General features: G+C 36.5%; 1 protein-coding gene across 1 annotated transcript in view; it reads right to left on the bottom strand.

Annotated features, from left to right (window-relative positions):
• LOC106915934 (short transient receptor potential channel 4-like) overlaps window positions 1-18365 on the bottom strand; it is a 28327-nt gene extending 9962 nt beyond the window's left edge. Inside the window, exons 1-6 of the mRNA XM_014983891.2 lie at window positions 17598-18365; window positions 14324-14553; window positions 12972-13190; window positions 5182-5322; window positions 4733-4909; window positions 3761-3961 (exon numbers count right to left, since the gene is read on the bottom strand). Of these exons, the coding sequence (XP_014839377.2) occupies window positions 3761-3961; window positions 4733-4909; window positions 5182-5322; window positions 12972-13190; window positions 14324-14482 (897 nt within the window). The 5' untranslated portion in view covers window positions 14483-14553; window positions 17598-18365. The remainder of the gene's footprint in view (window positions 1-3760; window positions 3962-4732; window positions 4910-5181; window positions 5323-12971; window positions 13191-14323; window positions 14554-17597) is intronic.
• Window positions 18366-19344: the final 979 nt, after the last annotated feature.

Raw genomic sequence — 19344 nt, 5'->3', positions numbered from 1 at the left:
ATAAAGGATTAGTAGGTCAGTTTAATAAGGACTTAATAATAAGATCTTTTCAACACTCAGTGAAAATTGTGATGTGTGTGCATCTGTGTTTTCATAAGTAAATTATGTGAGTTTCTTCATGCTGCATGAATTTCTCAGAAGCCCCAACTTTTGGACACTTGTCTTGACTGCACGGTTTTACAAGGTCAACAGTATGACCTTAAAGATGTAGATTGAAATGCCACAATTTCCTAACATGTTATAGTTGTAAAGTTTTGAAGATCAGAAAATCTACACACATTACTGAAACAAAATCTTAGCCCGACTGTTCTCAAATGTTTTCAAGGACAATCACAAATAGGTATACTGTATATTTGTTTATAATGTAACGGAAGGTTTTAGATTTGTAATACATTCAGTAAAAATGGTCAGTGTACATATCTATATATGCATATTGTTCATTTATCCTTATTTTATTTCCCCATAAAGTTTAATGTTTATAGTTTACATCCATACACTGTAAATACACTTTTGAATTTAAAATGCAAATCCCTTTGTGCACACAATCTTGGTCAAAAAAGGATTCTGATGCTGAAAAAGTCCAATTCATTTATCAGAACCGATGAGGTTAATATTAATCATCGAATAATGGAAATTTAAAAATATGTTCTGAACTTCATTTCACTTGTATTTTAGATCTTTACTGGGATCATTGATTTGTTATGAGGAAATGTTGTGCAACAAAACCCTAAGACTAACCTATCTTTAATGGTTCTATAATTGTTGTTTAAAGGAGCTTTTAAAATGCTGAAACACTTAATTGCAGTTTTTATAAAAAATCACAAGAGGGCAACATTAAACTACAGCATATAAAACTGATGGCATTCTCAGTGCCTCTGGTTATTTTAGGCATTAAATAGAGAACTAATTTTATTCCTACTTGAATTTTAAAATGCTCACCAGCCTTCTTTGCTTGTGTAACAATAACCAGTCCACAGAAAAACCCTTAAGCATGTTGGGGAATGGATGCAATAATATTTATCTGATTTGACCTCCTGCACAGAGTGTTGTGTGAGCTTAGTTACTCCTGTGGAGATTTGTCTTCAGATAATTATGAAATGGCTTTCTAAACCCCAGGATCAAACCAGCAGTAAAATAAACAAAAAAGTAAAGAGAAATGTGATGACAAATACAAAACAACTCCATTCTCTGTCCTCAGTGCACACAGAGCAAGGGTTAATTGGCACCAATGTCCATTTTCAGGAGGGTCGGTCATGATCACTGCCACACTTATAAAGCAGCTGCAATATAAAATAAATATCCCACATTCAGGCTGAGTCATGCCAATTATAAGTGTTTCTATATTTGCCTGGAAAATTGGTGAAAGACAAGACAAAAGATCAAAAAGAGAGGGAAAATGCTCTTTGCAAGAATAAATGAGCCTATTTAACCCTGACTAAGTGTCCGCCCTTGATGTGTCAGAGGGCCAAACCCCCTATTTGCTGGGTATATGAGGTGTTGAAGGAACAAAAAAAATCTGTAGGAGGACCTTTCTTCATTGTGTGTCAAAGAGTGTTGGGGGTTAGAGGAGGTTATACACACAGATTACATTGTTCTCAGGAAACATCTGCACAAAATGTTGCCTTTATTCCATTCTTTAGATCATTCAGTATTTCTGAGATCAAAACCTTTCATGCTCCACAAACTGCCTTCTTCAGCAGGAGAATACAAAGGAAAGATGCCTTTTTAATGCGAAACAGAGGAAAATCTTTTTGTTTGCACACAAAGCTGGAACTGTACTGAAATATGCTGTAAACTCAACTAAAAGTAAGTTGCATCAACATAGACGGTAAAAAATCCTGGTGCAAAAATAGTAATTCCACAACATCCTCTAAGTGTACCTATACTTGCACATATTTAATGTCATTAATACTCGCCTGACACATTTGTGCCAGGTACCAGGGAAAGAGTCTCCTTGCAATTTGTAGAAGAGCTTTATTGCCTTAAACAGATATTTGTCAAGAGATCCATTAGGATGACAGGGCATTGTCTTCCATCAAGACCACCTGCACATGTGCCAATTAATTTCTTTTTGTCAGTAACTGCACTCATCATCAAGTGTGTGTGTGTTTCTGTGAATGTGTGCGGCACATGCTAATTATGCAATATAATGTGGAAGAAACAGTCGTAAATTAAGACTCCTCCAAAAAGTGCATCTGATCTGTCAGCCAGACAGAGGTCCCAGGAAAGAAAAGCAAAGTGAAATTCAAATTGCTGCTGGGAGTAATGTTCTTGCTTCTTCATCATTTTTTTGCTTCACCTTTATATTCAGCTGAACCTTTCTGCACTAGAATATGCATTTAGCACATTTTATTGCCTTCAGTCTTCCCCTAACTTTGTAAGTGCATCAAGAATTCTGCTTCCCACATCCATCCTCCTTTATACTGTGAACAATCAGAACTTGTGCATTAATAGTAAGGTACCATGCAAAAAAAATCTTTCACTTTCAATGTGATTAACATGTAAAGTACAAATTTAGAGAATAAACAACCTTTACCCTCCACTTGATTGTTAAGCACAGTTTTTAAGGCACCACTCTATCATTTACTGTGTAATAAGTTTAAATGTTTAAATGTTTTTCCACTTTCAGAAATGATATAGTTTTAGCCTTTTCTTATTGTTAATAGTGATTTAATTGGATTATTACAAAGTAAAACTTGGTCTATTAATTAAAGAAAAAAACAATAAAAACCATTATCTAGATGAAGAAAAGGTTGGGGAACTACACACCTTAATTACTAGTCTGACCTCTGAAATGAGACACTTCTTATAGTCATCAACCAGACTCTGACATCAGTCTGAGGACACTTTTTACTTCTATTTTAAATGGGAGCTGTATGAGGTGTTTCTTTTATCTACACCCTAGCCATCCCACAGTACAATGACATCAACTCCTGTTTTTTAAATTGACCCAGAAGTTTCCATTTCTTAATTCTCACACTGGATGTAGGATATATTTTGGATCATTGTTATGCTGCAGAGGTCAGTTCAGCATCGGCTTTAATGTTTTACAGAAGGTCTAAGCGCCGTAAGCGCCTTCTGTTGCTTAGCAGAATCTATGATTGAGTCTATGATGATGAAATGGTGAGGCCCACCAAATGAGATACTTTTCCTATAATGCTGTTTGTTTGCTTTTTGTTTGCCAAAGATGGCTTCTACCCTACTGTCCAACCAATCTTGCGGTCTGGTCATTGGCTCAACTTGCTTAGCAGCCATACCCGAGCAGCTGTTTTTAGATGTGTTGAATGTTCTCCCCTTGTTCCCTGCTATGGGGTATCTGATTTGAAATTGATTTTGAACCTCTGCAAACTGAGATTTTCAACTAAGCTCATAAGCTGCAGCAATTATTTTGTTGAAGGTCCCAGAAAGCTCTTTGATCTTATCATGGCGTGCACCTTAGGAGAATCTGTGAGATTTGAAAAGAGGAAACAAAATCCAAAATGATGATTAAATATGTCCCACCTGATCTTTTATGACCACGTGCAATTTTAGCCATTTCAAGTGCAACTAAATGTGTGAATGTCCTAATTTATTCCTATGAATTGTGCATATTACAGTGATGGCAAAATCAGCATCTGTCCTAAACAAGCAATCACTTCTGTTGTCACTTTGTTCCATTCCCTGAAGCTTGTTTTGGTCCGTACTTTAAAATAAATCACCCAGGTCAACCAAAAAGAAAAGTCTCCATTCTTACTATTAACCGTTTTATGTTTCAGCATACCTCTTTTTGATGGTACTTGATTGCTAGTCTGAGTCTTGCAAGGTCGTTATTGCCCTCCTCTTCCAGTAAGTTGGTATCGTCTCTGTAGTTCAGGATCATTTCCAGCTCTCTGGAGCTCCTTGTTTGGTCCAGCAGGTCCTTAGCAAACTGTTTACACTGCTGAGACAGCTCCTCATACTCAGATTTGAACTCATTCTCCACCTAAAAAAGCCAGAATACAAAATACCAATAAGATCCAAAACAAAAGCTAATACAGGTTAACATAAAAACAAATTTAAAAGGAACTTGAAGGACTGATTGCAAATTAAACTTTAATTCTGTGTTCTTTGGAATGGAAAATTGGTTTCCTCCAACCACAATATAATCAGTTATATTTTAGATGTAAATTTCCTCTTCAAGCACTGGTAAGTCTTGTAAAAAGGTCAGTTCTTTAAAATTACAGAGGAGCTTTTGTTCCAGAAAATTATCTCTTCATATTCTTTGTTAATAAATGCACATTTTTAAATGCATTAATTAACCCTGCTTCTGTCACTGCAATTTTTCTAATCCACCTGCTTATCCTCATCACTTTAAAACATTTGACTTGTTCTTATTAAATCCGTCAGCTCTATCAAGATTTTGAACCCTTTTTTCACATTTTCACAAGTCCCAATATAAAGCATCACAGCATTATTTTGGGACTTCATGTGATAAATCAACACAGCATGGCTCTTAAACATTTTTTGCTAAGAAATACAAAATTGAAAAGTGTGGTATGCATTTCTTTTCATATGCTTTTACCTCAGTAACAGCACATTTATCGCAGTGCCTTCCAAAAATAAAATTCACAGGCAATTGTTTGTCAGATAATGTGATTCGGAAAGGACACATGGTTAATTAATGAGCATGCTGCCAATATTTCAGGTCTTTAAAGTCTAATTTTAGTACCGCGTGTCTCAGCTCAGCAAACAGCTGTCTCTCTCCTCCCCTCACCTTGCTGAGCTCCTGCAGCTCCCAGCTGAGCCTGAATGCAGTGAGAAAGGGATCTTCGCTGGAGAGCGCAATTAGAGAGGGACTCGACAGCGCTTTGTAGATGTTGAGGCGAGACCGAGAGTGCCGCAGGCTGTCCACGTCTGAACTAGACACACACTCCACACAGTTGCAACGCACCTGCGAGATCAAACAAATCGTGGACACATTTTAATGAGGCTTCCCTGTGTTTAGTCATGGATCATGTTCCCCATGTAGCAAAGCCAGCACTGAATTCATCAAATCTGCTAAGCACTGTAATGTCTGTAATGTTTAGACGTTGCAGTGTGCTACTGGCTTTTTAATTCATCTGCACATTTTGCAAGAAATTCCACCTTAACGATACAGTTGGTGTGTATAAAAGATCAAATATACAGTTTCCAACATGATTCAAAGATACTTATTTCACTTACCTCGTGTGGCTGTGGCATAGACACACCTTTCTGCACCAGAAGCTTGATAATTTCATAGTTATTGGTGTGTGCAGCAAGAATGATGGGAGTGATGTCAGGGGTGAAGTCAGAAAACTGCTTGTCCAATAAGATAGGGGGAACCTTTCAGGAGAGAGGAGGAAAAAAAATCCCTCAGTCTCACACACATGTCAACAGAAACTTTTCAAGCAGCACACGAGGCCGTAGACTCTGAAGCCAGTTAATCTGATCTGAGTTGTTTTGTGACCCCCGGGACAGGTCATCAGTGCATTCTTTGGGTATTTTTAGTGGGATGGCAACTTGCAGGAAGGTTCACCACTCTTCAATGTTTTCTCCACTTGTGGATAATGGCTTTGTTACTCTTTCTAGGCTGGAAGATGTGTATGACTTTATATATTCTAGAATTTATTTACCTTGGTTTTTGAGATCCTTTAGGGTTCTTCTTTTTGTCTGTCAAGTTCTTTCAACAACAGGCTTAAACATTTAATAAATGTTTGTATTATGCTTTTTAGCATAACACCATTTGACAGGACATTTTTATTTACTTAGGTTGCCTTTGATGATAAATTGTGTGTGGTTTTCCGAATAATTTAAATGTAACGCAAAACCCAAAATAGAACTTCTTATGGGAGAAAATACTTTCTCAGGGCATATCTTTGGCTAACAAGGTGAGAAAAATGAGTAACACTTTATTTGACGGGTGTGCATAAGACTGACATGACACTGTCATAAACATGATATAACACCTGTCATGAACATAAAGAAGTCTTTATGAATGTTTATGACTGTTGTCATGAAGTGTCATTCGGTAAATAATGACACTTTTAATGCAAAGTTGCTGTAAAAGTTGAATTAAAAGTCCATTAAAAGTGCCAACTTTGCATGATTTTGTAAATTATGATAATTTAATGCAAAGTTGGCATTTTTAATTAACTTTCAATGCAACTTTTAGAGCAACTTTGCATTAAAAGTGTCATTATTTACCGAATAACACTTCATGACAACTGTCATAAACATTCATAAAGACTTCTTTATGTTCATGACAGGTTCATGACAGGTGTCATGTCATGTTTATGACAGTGTCTTATGCACACCCCTTCAAATAAGTGTTACTGAAAAATGTCCTCCATATTAAAATGGCTATTAGGAGTGCAGTTCCCAATTAAATAGAAAGTTCTGTATTTCTCATATTTCAGAGGAAAACATGCTCAGAGAAAATCTCCTCCAACATAGACCTATTCATGTCATTCAGGGGAACAAGTGGGTAGCAGTGAGTTGGCCCCTTTTGATACTTTTAATTGAAGGTCTATTATCTGATTCACTGGTGGAAAAGAAAGGGAAGTTATTCAGAGAAATGTGAGACGGGTAAGGATTTTAACTCGAGGCAGACTCATGACTGATGGAAAAGAAGAGGTCAGAGTTCCAGTGAGGAAACATTAACAAGATGAATTTTAAAACAGCTTGGAAGATATCAGGTTTCCTCTGCCGCTTCGAAAAGCTATAGGGAAACTGTGAAAAATGGTTTTGAGGTGTGACAGCAACTGTAAAAATGAAAAGTCCCAGCTTCAAGAAAGCATCATTTGATTTAGAACTAAATCTAAGTAACTTTTTCTTTAGAAAAAGAACAAAAAAAGGTTGTGGCAGGTGAATACTGTGCCTCAACTTCTGTTGTTCTGCATGAATTCAATAGCTAGAAATCCAGCTGTGCTAGTTTAAAATGGGAAAATGTTTTACCCCTTCTTGTTTGGTAAAAAGATTTCAACTGTTCAGCAGATTGGGGGCTCCCTTGAAGTATTTTTGGACTTCAAAGCACCAGATTTTGACTGATCCAGACTGCACCGGTTTATTTTATTATAAAGACCCGTTGCTTTAATATATTCAGAAAATGGTCTGATGTTATCATGCAGGATGGTGGTAAATGTCACTGTTCAGTGGTTCTAACCTGTGAATATTATTCAGCATTAATAGCGTCTTCGCAGATGCACAAATTCCCTATGAAGTCCACTAATGCGCCCACATTTTTATCAAGGGTGCTGGCTTTTTGAACTTTTTCAAGATTTAATTTGTCAGATAACTACAAAGCATTTTTCTTGCTTAAGCTAAAAAAGTTGCAGCATCCATAAAAAAAGTTTATTGCACACCAAATAAACTTCATCCCATTTTATCCTGCATTAAAATGCTGCTTTCCAGGTCCACTGCCAGACAAAGCTAGTAAGTCAGAGACATAAAGATACCTTTGTAATATATTTTCTAATATTTATTGAATAAAAGTTATGAGGGTTAATCAAAGTTAGTCAGTCTAATTGTTGGTTTTCTAGTGAACTATGGAACTAGGTCTGTTGACAACAACAGTCAAGCTGAGACTTTTTTTCTGTTTTGCTCTATTGCATTTGCTGAAAATTTACACAATTCCTAAAACTGCACATGGCCCATTGATGGAGAAGTAATATATATTTAACCTTCCTATTTAACGTTTTAAAATTCCAGAGAACCATTGCAGTGCATGATAAGGCTATGGAGCAGCAGGTAGGAGAGCTATGCTCCAATGTTTACACAGACAAAAGGACCTAATTAAGGAAGCATTTGGCCTCATTTCCTGTTTTTTTCGGCCTCTTCCTGACAGATTTTCTTCACTCAGAAAACTTCTGAAGAGAAAAATCCCATTGAGTTTTTGTTGTGAAGACTTCTGCAAACTGACTTCTGAGTGAACACCCTAAAACTCCTCAAAAAATTTGACCTAATTTAAAAATTATGAATTTTGTTCATGGAAAGCAACTTTAATGCAGGCATTGACAAACTGCTTATCATGGTTTCTCATGGGAGAGAAACGTCCTGAAACCTCACAGGTGATTTAGCTGTGTCAAATACCTGTGGAAGCACCTCACCAACAACCTTTGGTGAAATAACAGCTCATCATCAAAAAGCCTCATTAGTGGCTGTGTTTCCTGAGCGACCTGTAGGGGGAATGGGTGATCACAGGAACCATCATCTCCTTCTGGACGTGTGTTGTGGGAAGCAGTCTGACCTCTAGCATCACTGTGTGGTGCAATAGCTGAACACTGCTACAGCAACGCGAACTGCAGCAGGAGGTGAAATTTGCTTACCCATCACAGACGTTTACAACAGAAGAAACAAGGACAAGGTAGACACCATCCAAGACCCCGCCCACTCTGTACATGAAATTTCTGCTCTCATCTCCTCAGTAGGAGGCGTAATGAGTGAGCACATCCACCCAGAATGACAGTTTCTTTTCCCGACATGGTTTTAATAAAGCTCTCTTCACTGTCACATAAAGAATCTAAAGAAGCACCACATTGCTGCTGCCACTCACTCAGCTCTCCCTGCTACATCTGTATAAAAGATCAAATATATTTGTCTGCAATACTAAAATATAGAAGTTTGTATTTTATGTTCTTCAGTAAAACTCATACATGTCCAGAGAGGGAGAAAAGGGAGTCAAACAGGTACTTGAGCCCTTTGCTCATGATGTAAGCTTTTAAGTTTTTTTTTTTTTTTGCATGTATTCATTTTTTTCATTTATTACCTTAATTATATAGCATTCTCAATGTAGCGTGTATTAAATTCTAGTTCTGCTGTAAATACAATTTAGAAATAAAAAGAAATCAACCTGGCTGCCATTATGCTGCCAAGTGAGCCATTTATTAGTTTGTCTTATACCTTCAGACTTTACTTTTATCTTTTCCTATAATTTGTCTTTACTACGTTAAGTTTAATTCTTTAATATACTTTCTCAAATTTTTACCTGCAGGAACCTTTTTTTTTTCAAGGATATAATTGCCAACCCAGACAACTGTATGCAATCACTCCTGAATCCTTCTCTTGCTCGCCACCTCTTTCTAGGACAGGTTGTTTGCTTCCTTTATTTTTTGTGACATAAAATTAAACTCAAAGAAGCATGCATTGAATGCCTGAATATTGGATCTTCTTCATACAGAGATTATACTGAGAGCCAGACAGGTAAAGTGAAAAGGTAAGACATGGAACACAGACAGGCGCCCCAGACAAAATAGAAAACCCTGAGCAACATCCAAAGAAAATATTTAAAACCATTTAAATAAAAAAAAAATAAAAATAAAGTTTAGAAATCACTTTATCATGGAGAAACTAATTACTGGTATGGTTTACCCCAATAGTCTTCACTTTGTCAGGTGGCACAGGGCCATTTTTGAGAGTCTTCGCATTTCGCAGAGGAGGATGATCTAATAAGCCACAGCATAGACTCTGTTTTCCATGTGGGAGGAGGACGGACTTCAAATCATGAACATCAAACAGCCCTGGCATGTGCCCAAGCACGGACCAGGAGGCGCGCAAACTGCAAGATGTGAAGTTATGATAATTGTGGAGAAAGGAGATGAAACCAGAACACACTCCTCTGTGTTATGCGTGTCTGATGGTCTCATTAAAATGAAGCAGCCACCATCAGCATATTGATAAAACATGCAACAATAGCATCTGCAAGAGCTCAGTATCTGTGCCGCTTTTAGTTTTCACTGAGCTCTATTTCGAGCCTCCCTGCTGGTTTTCACATGTCATCCCACAACATCACAAACATTTAGATAATGCTGAAAGAAAATGGGACTCTGAGCAGTTCAGGTTTTGCACTGCAATGTGGAAAACAAAGCCGAAGGCTGTAAATCAGGAAAGCATGACTATGCTCATTTTACATTTTGCTCCTTCCTGACGTAATGGTGTTTGAATTAAACAGAGCTGTCAAAAAGAAGGGAAAAACAACCACAGGCTGCCTTGTGATTCTGAAACAACAAGTTCAAGTGTGCCACTGACAGATTCTTATCTCTACTCACATGGTAATTATGGAACTCATTAAAGGGTAAATATCAGCATATTTTAACCAAATAAAATGAGTAAATGTTAAAAGTATAAAAAAATAAAAATAAAACATCAAAATATGTTTGTCCACTGGTTTGACAAGCATGGAAGTATTTTTTTAAAATATTATATTACAAAAAACCTCTGTTGTCATATAAATCAGATAGTGAATAAAATATAAGGATTTCACCTTTTTTATTTTTGTTATGGAAATTGATTTAACTCCATATATAACTCACTGAAGAGGAAAGGTTGTAGAAAAGTGAAAAATGCCCATAAAAATTCTTGAAATTCACAGAGTCCTCAATGGACTCTAAGTAAAAGCAAGAATATTTGTGAGATTATCAAAAGCCAATCATCCAGACATCCAGCAGAATTGCAAGATAAATATCCACATCTTCAGTGAAGGATAAAACAAATACTCCCATTAATAAGTCTCAGGGAAGATCCTGGCAACAAACACTATGCATTTTCCAAGACAGCTTTTTAATCTAATCAATGGGCCTCTCTTGGGGGGATTTGGTTGTGCCAGAGTGATCTATTTTCACAGCTCACTCATGTGACGCAAAGAAATACTATCTTAGAAAGGAATTAAGTTATAGAGGTAATGTGTCAGCTGAGTGATGTTAATGGTTTGGGGTTCAGACTCTTCACATCCACTTCTGTAAAGAGAATGAATAATCATGCTTCTACTTTTGTTTTTTGCAAATATATTGTAACTTTTAATTTTTTATTCATTTTAAGTCCACCTTAATCGTATAAAAAATTAGGCGCATTGTTGCATTAAACTCAAGAGCAGCAGTAAAATCTCTCATCAGCTGACTGATGAAATAAGTGTTCTCCCGTCTCATGTGGTGCATCAATTGTAAGAAGCAGAGCAGACAGGACTTGATGCTTGTAATTGTAACAGTGAATGACTTATAGCACTCTTCTGATAATAAGAGCTCCTATCTGCCAGCGCCAATTTGCAACAAGAGGCACTACATTTAAGATGGACAATATTCTCAAAATGTTCACGATAAAAGAGGGAGAAGAGAACATTTGTGCAAATTATCCATCGTATTTTCTTTAAGAAAATGCCATCATATCTCAATGTGTAAGACATTGAGACATTGCAGTAGAAAAACTCTGTTTTTAAGACTTTATGAAGAAGATGGTTTTGTCAGCTTTAGTTGTTGCCGAGGTCGGTTATGTTGAATGAGTAAGAAAGCTGAAGTATTTCAAGGCTGACAAAGCAGTTTTCCCTTAATTGGACATAAAAAAACTCCTTTATTTGAGCATGTTAGACTGTTTCTCAGAAGAAACACAGCATTTTGTTTTGGGAAGCACAGTCTAAAAAGTTGTATTTTATTTTTACACACACATGCACACGCAAACACACACACACAAATATATATATATATATATATATATATATATATATATATATATATATATATATATATATATATATATATAACAAAATTAATTCTCTCCATGATGGAGCTCATAACTCAAATTACTCGTGTGTAAAATCAATTTTCCCCTGTGAAATATATTAAAATGCCACAAATTCTTTCTGTTACACCCGCCAGATAAAAATATGTAAATAAAAACTGCAGTTTATTTTGCTACATGTTTGTGAATAAAAAATCTGCTTATAAGTTATGTATATTGTATACAAACAAAATATAATAGAATGTTCCACAATAAATTGGTTTTATTAGTAATAATTTACAGCATTGACCTTCGAGATCAGACAACTTGAATATGCTGACATATTCAACATATTCAAGGTGGGGAAAAGAGGGTGAACTGAATAACTGAATCTTACTTATAGATCTTTGCCCTTTTTGTCATGCTTTCTAACCCTATAACAACATCTTTTCCAGTGCTGCAATGAGAAGTAGATCATATGACCTCAGGAGACTCGCAGTACCACCAGATGTTTGCTAATCCCTTATGGCTAGTCTGAAGGAGTTGCATGAGGGCGTGGCAGGGAAGGGGTGCTTTATGAGGAGGAAGCTCAGAAGCTTAGAAACTGAAACTGTGTCTCAAAGACGGTGCTAAGTCTACCCAAGAATTTTGCACAGCTAAATGGTTGCCACGGGAGACTAAAGGATTTCTCAAACACGTGTGAAAGAACCAAAGCAACCCTCCAGGTATGTTTTTGATGAGGGAATAACATTACACCATAATAAAAGTCAGCTTTAAATAATACTGCCCCTTTGAAAACCTATCTAAAAAGGTCTACTCCATTTGTCCTTTCATTGTGTTTCTGAAATTAGTTTGGCAAATGTCATTAAATATGGTATTTACCCTATTAGATATATAAATAATAAAAAAATAACAGAAAGAGATTATAATATTATAGGAAATCAGTTTCTAAATCTACATTTGAAATGTCTGTTAACAATTCTTTATTGTTAAGATGTTTAAATGTTTGGTGTAAACTACAATGTAATTGTAAAACTTCTTATTGAACAAAGCTCAAAGAGCTTTTAATTTGATATTTCCAATCAGAAGTAATTCGGGGTTATGTTTTTCGAGTTTTGATGGGAATTGGGATAACCTTTGACGTATGAAAGATAGCAGACAGAAATACTGTAATGCCAGCTACTGAAGAGGCTGCCAGGTGATCAAGCAAGAACACAGTTAATGTTGTTTACTTGAAAAGGTTGAGGTAGGGCTTTTCCCAGTAATGTCTATCATCTAATTACCAAATATTTTAAGCTACAAGTACTGTGCAGCACCTAAACCCATAAGTAAAAGGCTGTGTTTTTGGTTTTGATCAGTTCTGTCGCTTGTTGAATCCAAATAAACGTACTATGTGCTGCTAAATGACAGTCTTCGATTCAGAGTGTCTTCGGTAAAATCTCTTCTTAGGCTAGAGAAGTTTGGAAAGGATGTAAACTATCAAATTTTCCACTTGTTCTTCTCCTTACCTGCATGCCTCCACTTGACTTCTTATGATTCAGCAGCAGCTCCACGGCTCCCACCACTTCCTTGCGGATCGCGTGAAGCAGGGCATCACCGACGTAGACACTGAAGCTCAGCAAAAGCTCAATGATTTCCAGATTCTCATTCTCAATGGCAATGAGCAGAGCCGTGCGGCCAAGGGGGTCAATGCAGTTGATGTTGATCTTAAAGTAGATCTCTGCCTCCTGAATAGAAAAATATGGAGCCATGAGATGAAAAGTTTGTTAGTTTCAAATGGGCTGTTCTCAACCAGTCGATTTTCCCCTCTTTTACCACTCAAGGAAAAAGACTGCCTTGAACTATCTAGAAAAGAACTGGAAATTGAATCATCTTTTTTTTTAGTAGGCAATCGGACAAGAAAAAGTCTTGTTCACTTAGTTAAAGGGGAACAAGGAACACTTTAAAAGAAGACTTAATCAGTGCAACTGTAAAAAATGTCAGTGGCTGCTACAGAGTGCAATCAGCAGTTATGAGAGAATTTATTAAAGCTTAAATTTGTCCATTTTTTTTAAACCTCTAGTTCAAGTCCAGACTTTGAGAGCTTTGATCCTGCCACCTTTCGATGCATCTTTGCTCCTACACACTTAAACCAGACAGCTCAATTCCCTGAACAGGATTCATTCAACTCTGCAGAGACCTGCTAAGGAGAAGTTAATTTGATCCAGGTGTGCTAGAGAAGGGATTCATCTAAAACTTGGAGGAGGGTGGCAATCGAAGAGTGGACGTTGGCACCCCATCACTAGACCGTGTTACTTGGATCACTAATAATCAATTTTACTACAGACTGTACATTTAATCATAAAAATTATGAAAGAAAACAGAAATGTAGTGTCTCTCTTCTGCAACAGGTCTAACAGGTGTTAAAGTGGTTAACCAAATAGGAAAATAGCAGCTTTTATTCTGTAAATGATTCCATGTCAATGTTTTACATTTAGCTCAAATTACAATCCTTTCTATGGCAAACTGTTAATTCAAAATTAAATAAATAAATACCTAAATGCTGTTATTAATAAATACTTCATCAAATAAATAAATATCCCCAAGAAATAAAAAAATATGCATAAAACATATTTTTTTAATGGAATAATTTGTAATTTGGATATATGAACATTAAATTAAAAATAGATAAATAAGTCCCCCATTAAACATTTTTTTAGTATTTATTTTTTGTTTTATTGGTTGCATTTATGTATTTGCTATTAAATAAATGAAATCAATTTAATTTTAAATCAAATGGCTCCAACTGTTCACGACTGCCACGTGTAGATATCCTTTTCTCCACTTGTAATTAAATGTACCAATAATCACTTCTACAAACCTCCAGGGCTTGTTTGACACTGGCGTAGTCTCCCTTCTCCACAGCTCCGAGGTAGGCTTTTTCTAACGGCGACAGCTCCGACTCAGCCCGCACAATTCGTAACGGGATGCGGTCCCGGTATGAAGAGCTGTCAGTCCTCCGGTAATACAGCTGTGACATCTCCCAAGGATTCAGCTTACTGGCACCCTACTAACACTGCTACAGCTGCTGCCAGGCTGAGGGACTTCACACTGCAAGAAACAGAGGAAAAAGTGTTAGGAAGAGAAGGAAGCTGTTAGTGCTCACTTTCACTTGCATGGGAAGAAGGAGGGGAAAAAAAGGTGAATACCTCAAAGGTTATGATGAATAACTGAGCTGGAGCAGAATTTACAAACGAATCATTAAAAAGTAATGCTATTAATGGATCATAGGGACAAAATTATATATCTGATAAATGAATTTCCTCATAACATATTTCTGCATTGAATGATTTAGATTTTTTTTTTAACCAGACTTAGAAATTTTATAATACATGTGTAAAATACCAATCCGGTTTTTAAGCATCAGTTTCAACACAAATTAAAAGAACACAAGAAAACACTATTAATAACTAAAATTGTCATAAACTAAACAGAAGAGCATCTTAAGCATTGTGGGTCATAATGTATTACAAGTACATTAAATTATGTCGCGTCGCTGGTAATTTGAGAATCTCAACTCAAAAAATTGTTTCCTTTTTCTGAAGTCCTGTATCTAAGCAACCCACTTAAAAACAGGCACATGAGTCAGACAAGGTGTATAAAAAGAATTAAAAAAGGATGAATGTTAGTCAAGATGTATTAGTTTCATATTACTTTTAGAGAAGTACAAGTTCATCAATGCCTAATAAGCCACTCTTTCTTATTTCCTCATGGTCTCAGGACGACTCATTATCATTACATTAATGAGCAGCAAATTAGTCCATGAAGGGAGAGAGAATAACAGCTTATAATTAGCATAGCATATGTGTAAATATATGCACATTTTGACTAAAGTTTTAGGTCCTAAAAGTTGTTCTTGAACTGAAACAGTTGAATGTTATGTGATTATTGGGTTTATAGCACAAAGTAATATGACAAGAAAAAATTATACCCGGGGGCTTTTTGTCAGTGTCTATGTTCCTAGGCTCTGAGTCGTAATCTCAAAATGTACCAAGTTACCTATGAGCTAAACATCAGCAAGAAAGCATTTCATTCTATTGACAAAATTAACAGAGATATTTTACTAAAACTGAGGAGGTGAACATTTGGTTTATTAATTCAGTTTTAAAGGTGGGACAATTTTTTTCTCTAAAAAATGAGGGAAAACTGTCAGTGACAAGTTTTGACCTTGAGACTTAATGATATCCATAGTAAAAGAAAGGTGAGGATAATACAAGATCCCTGCAGGGCTCTAGCTAGATTCTCAGCTGACAGAAGATGGCACCTTCACCTTAATTAGCATTTGTTTGTTGGCTAGCTAAGCTGACACACATGCACATGAAGTGCTTCTTTGTAAATAAATAACTAAATAGAAGATTGGAATAAAAATGTAGATAGTGTACATCTACATTGGAGTGACAAGCAGATCAATTGATCTGTGCCCAGGGGCTCGACTGCTACACGGGACAACCAGGGGGCTGAAGGTCTTGGGCCTTAAACAGCTGCTTAGTTTGCTTTGTCTTGGGCCAGCTTTGTTGTCTTGTTGTTATTCCAGACATATTCACTATTGCTTTAGGCATATTTAAAATAAATCTTTACTTCCACAATAGAAAGAGGAGAGAGAGGAAACATTAGATCAAAGGCCTGCAGCAGGGACAGTGTTGCAGGGTTACAGGGAGATTATAGGTTCCTAAGAAACGAGATCTTATGATGTCTTGCTGGACATTTTATGTTTGGTGTTGCTCTTTCTCACTTAGGGGTCTACTGATTTAACCCTGTAGATGTTTCAGGGCAATTGTGTCAACTCAGCCAGTTCTGAGATGATGGTTACACCCCTAGGTTAGAGGGATTATAGTAAAAAGAAAAAAAAAAGTTTAGTGTCTCAACCAATGACACGAGCGAACTTGAGTTTTTGTTAATAAAAGATAATTTCTGATTATCAAGAAACATAAACGGATGAAAATTATGTCATGGGCGTCCAGCTCCAGTCCTCAAGGACTGGTGTCCTGCCAGTTTTAGATAAATCTCTGCACCAACCCAGCTGGTTTAACCCTTGTGCATGTGAGGACTGAGGCAAACGTAGGACTGTGGCAAATGATACAAGTTTTACGTGTGTGGGGTTGGTTGGACCCCATTTGTAGACACAAGGGTTAAATGGTCCAATGACATCCTCAGCATGTCAACATTCTGCAGAGGTCTGCAAATGAGCCATCATTTGAATCAGGTGTGTTGGACAAGCGAGAGGACTAAAACATACAGTGTACCAGCGTTTGTATACTATATACAATAAGAGTAAGTTATGCTGAAAAATATTATATATATTTTTATTTATCTGTACTTCTTTTAGGTAGGTTTCCTGGATGACGGTGTCATAAGGTATCTACTGAAAAATTAATATCAGTTGATGACTGATCTATTTCATTCACTGAACTGTCACTTGTCTTGAAAGTTTCAATACTTGTTTCACAGAAATAAGCACAAAAACAGTCACTTTAAATAACAAAATGCACTTCTATGGACAATGTTTTTAAGCTCTGCTGCTTTCCATGTTTTGAAGTCCAGTAAAATTGAGAAAAATGTTTTTGTTATACATTATGTAATAAACAGACACAGACTAGTTTTTACCTTGTTTTCTCAGCCCTCTAAACCTTACACCATATAATGGGCAGTTCATTACAGTTTGAAATGCAGATTGTCCATCCATTGGCAGATCGTAAAATTCCCACACATACTCACTGAAGCTCTTATAGTTGTAAGTGTATGGCTGTATTCAGTGGCATCATAACATGATGTAAAAGTTACAGAGCTCAGGCAGCAAAAGCTGAGAGGATTTGCAATATATTTAAACGAGCTGCTTTGAAACTTGCATATATATATATATATATATATATATATATATATATATATATATATATATATATATATATATATATATATATATATATATATATATATGTATATATATATATATATATATATATATATATATAGTCTATTTTTAACTGGATGCCACGTTTATTTATTTATTTATTTATTGTTGTTGATATTGCTTTTCTGTTCAGGTCAGGCTGAAAGCTGCCCTTAGTTATTTAGAATTTACAAACTGAAAAACAAACCTTTGGGCTGTTGAACATTGGGACATCGTCCTCGAAGATCAAGGTTCTTCCTTTGGAGAGTAGCATAAAAAAAATGTCTATCTCAACTTCTCAAATTCAGAGCAGATGTGCGACGGATTCATGAGAAGCGCCTCCTTGATGATATGTTAGTGCCCTCTGTAGCCAGTTTGTCTTTATTCTGTTTATCTGCTTCAGTCTGCATCCTCCACTGTCGTTTTTTTGTCACTTCGCCGCACTTCTGAATACATCCTGATCCCGTGCGTTTTAATTTCCATTCGGTCTTCATGCGCGTCAAAACATCGCATTCATCTCACCGCGCAAAACAACAACAAGAAAAAAAAAAATCACGGTTAAAAGGAAAAAAGAAAGAAAAAGAAAGAAAGAATTAAAAAAGCCACGAGTTCACGAATTTCCAGGGTAGAACAGACCTAGTTCTGCAACACCTCCACTTTACCCCCTGGGGTTAATTTCCACCAATGTGCATGTCCGATTCGACTTAATCCACCTGTTGGGGGGTGACTGAGTGGAAAGCGGAGGTTCCAGAAATGAACGCAGAGTTTCCAGATGCCTGGCAGGCGGTCTGCAGAGCGAGCGCTGCTGCAGACGGGTCGTGCGCACTTGGAGACGCATTGAACAGTGTGGCACTGCAAGAGAGAGGGGGGAAAAAAAGCATCAGCCAAATGAGCAAGTCCGATCTACCCTTTATTCCCATAGTGTGATATTTGATATATAATTCAAGCTTTATAATCAGCTGCGTGCTTGAAATTATTTGAAAACGACAGGATAGATTATTGACAAAACTAAACAAAACAAATTGTTCAGGAAGTATGTACCTGTAGCTCGATCACATTTGGAAAGCACGATATTATACAGATGCATATCAATGAATTGTATTATACTCAAAAACTACATCTATTTCAGTACTACAATTAAAAAAAATAAACAGATATCATGTAGAATTATCTTTCTTTATTTCTTAAAATTTTCATGAAAACCCAAAATTCAGTTTATCATAAAATTAAACAAAATATCAACAAAAACACACATGACAAACAGCTAATAAAATATAGACAATAGAGTATAGTAAGCCCCAAAATAGTTTGTTATTCTAGCAAATTTGAAAATAAAATTATGATTTTTCAAGAAACTGACATTGCTGAGAAGGGGGAAAAAAAATCAACATTAAACAATGTTTTGATTTCCAATTTGCTAAACATGGCATGTCAGTCTTAAAGTCTTATGACACAAAGTGCTGTACATAATCACTTATCTATCCTTTCAACAGTGTCATTGTTCCTACGTTTCAACAATTTTTTCCTCTAACTCAACTTTCCAGAAATATGACTTCAAATAGTTTAAGAGTTGGCTTCAGTGGCGCAAAAAGTGGGCATGCAGCGCATGCAACGCATAGGGGCGCTGCACCAGAGGGGGCGTCAAAACCCCGTCTGGAGTGCGCGGGGCGCCGATGATGTGTTCGCATACACTTAAGCGCCCTTACGCTCCTTCACCTCAAGCACATAATGGGGTAAATGTAGCGAGTTTTACCTTTCACGTACCTTCCTTTGGGAGAGGGGCGGATTTTAGCTTTTATAATGCAAAAAGTATAGTGGAGGTTGTCAAAGATGGTTGGTTGGAAAAATTACAAGTACCTATTTTTCAGACTATAAGCCGCTACTTTTTTCCCCACGCTTTGAACCATGCGGCTAATAGCCCGCATGGGCTGTGGATTTTTCTTCAACCACCAGGG

Source organism: Poecilia mexicana, unplaced genomic scaffold (genome assembly GCF_051168715.1).
Source record: "Poecilia mexicana isolate PSO_F unplaced genomic scaffold, ASM5116871v1 scaffold_14, whole genome shotgun sequence".
Lineage (NCBI taxonomy): Eukaryota > Metazoa > Chordata > Actinopteri > Cyprinodontiformes > Poeciliidae > Poecilia > Poecilia mexicana.
The sequence above is the reverse complement of the archived record's forward strand: the minus strand, read 5'-3'. Positions and strand labels throughout refer to the sequence as shown.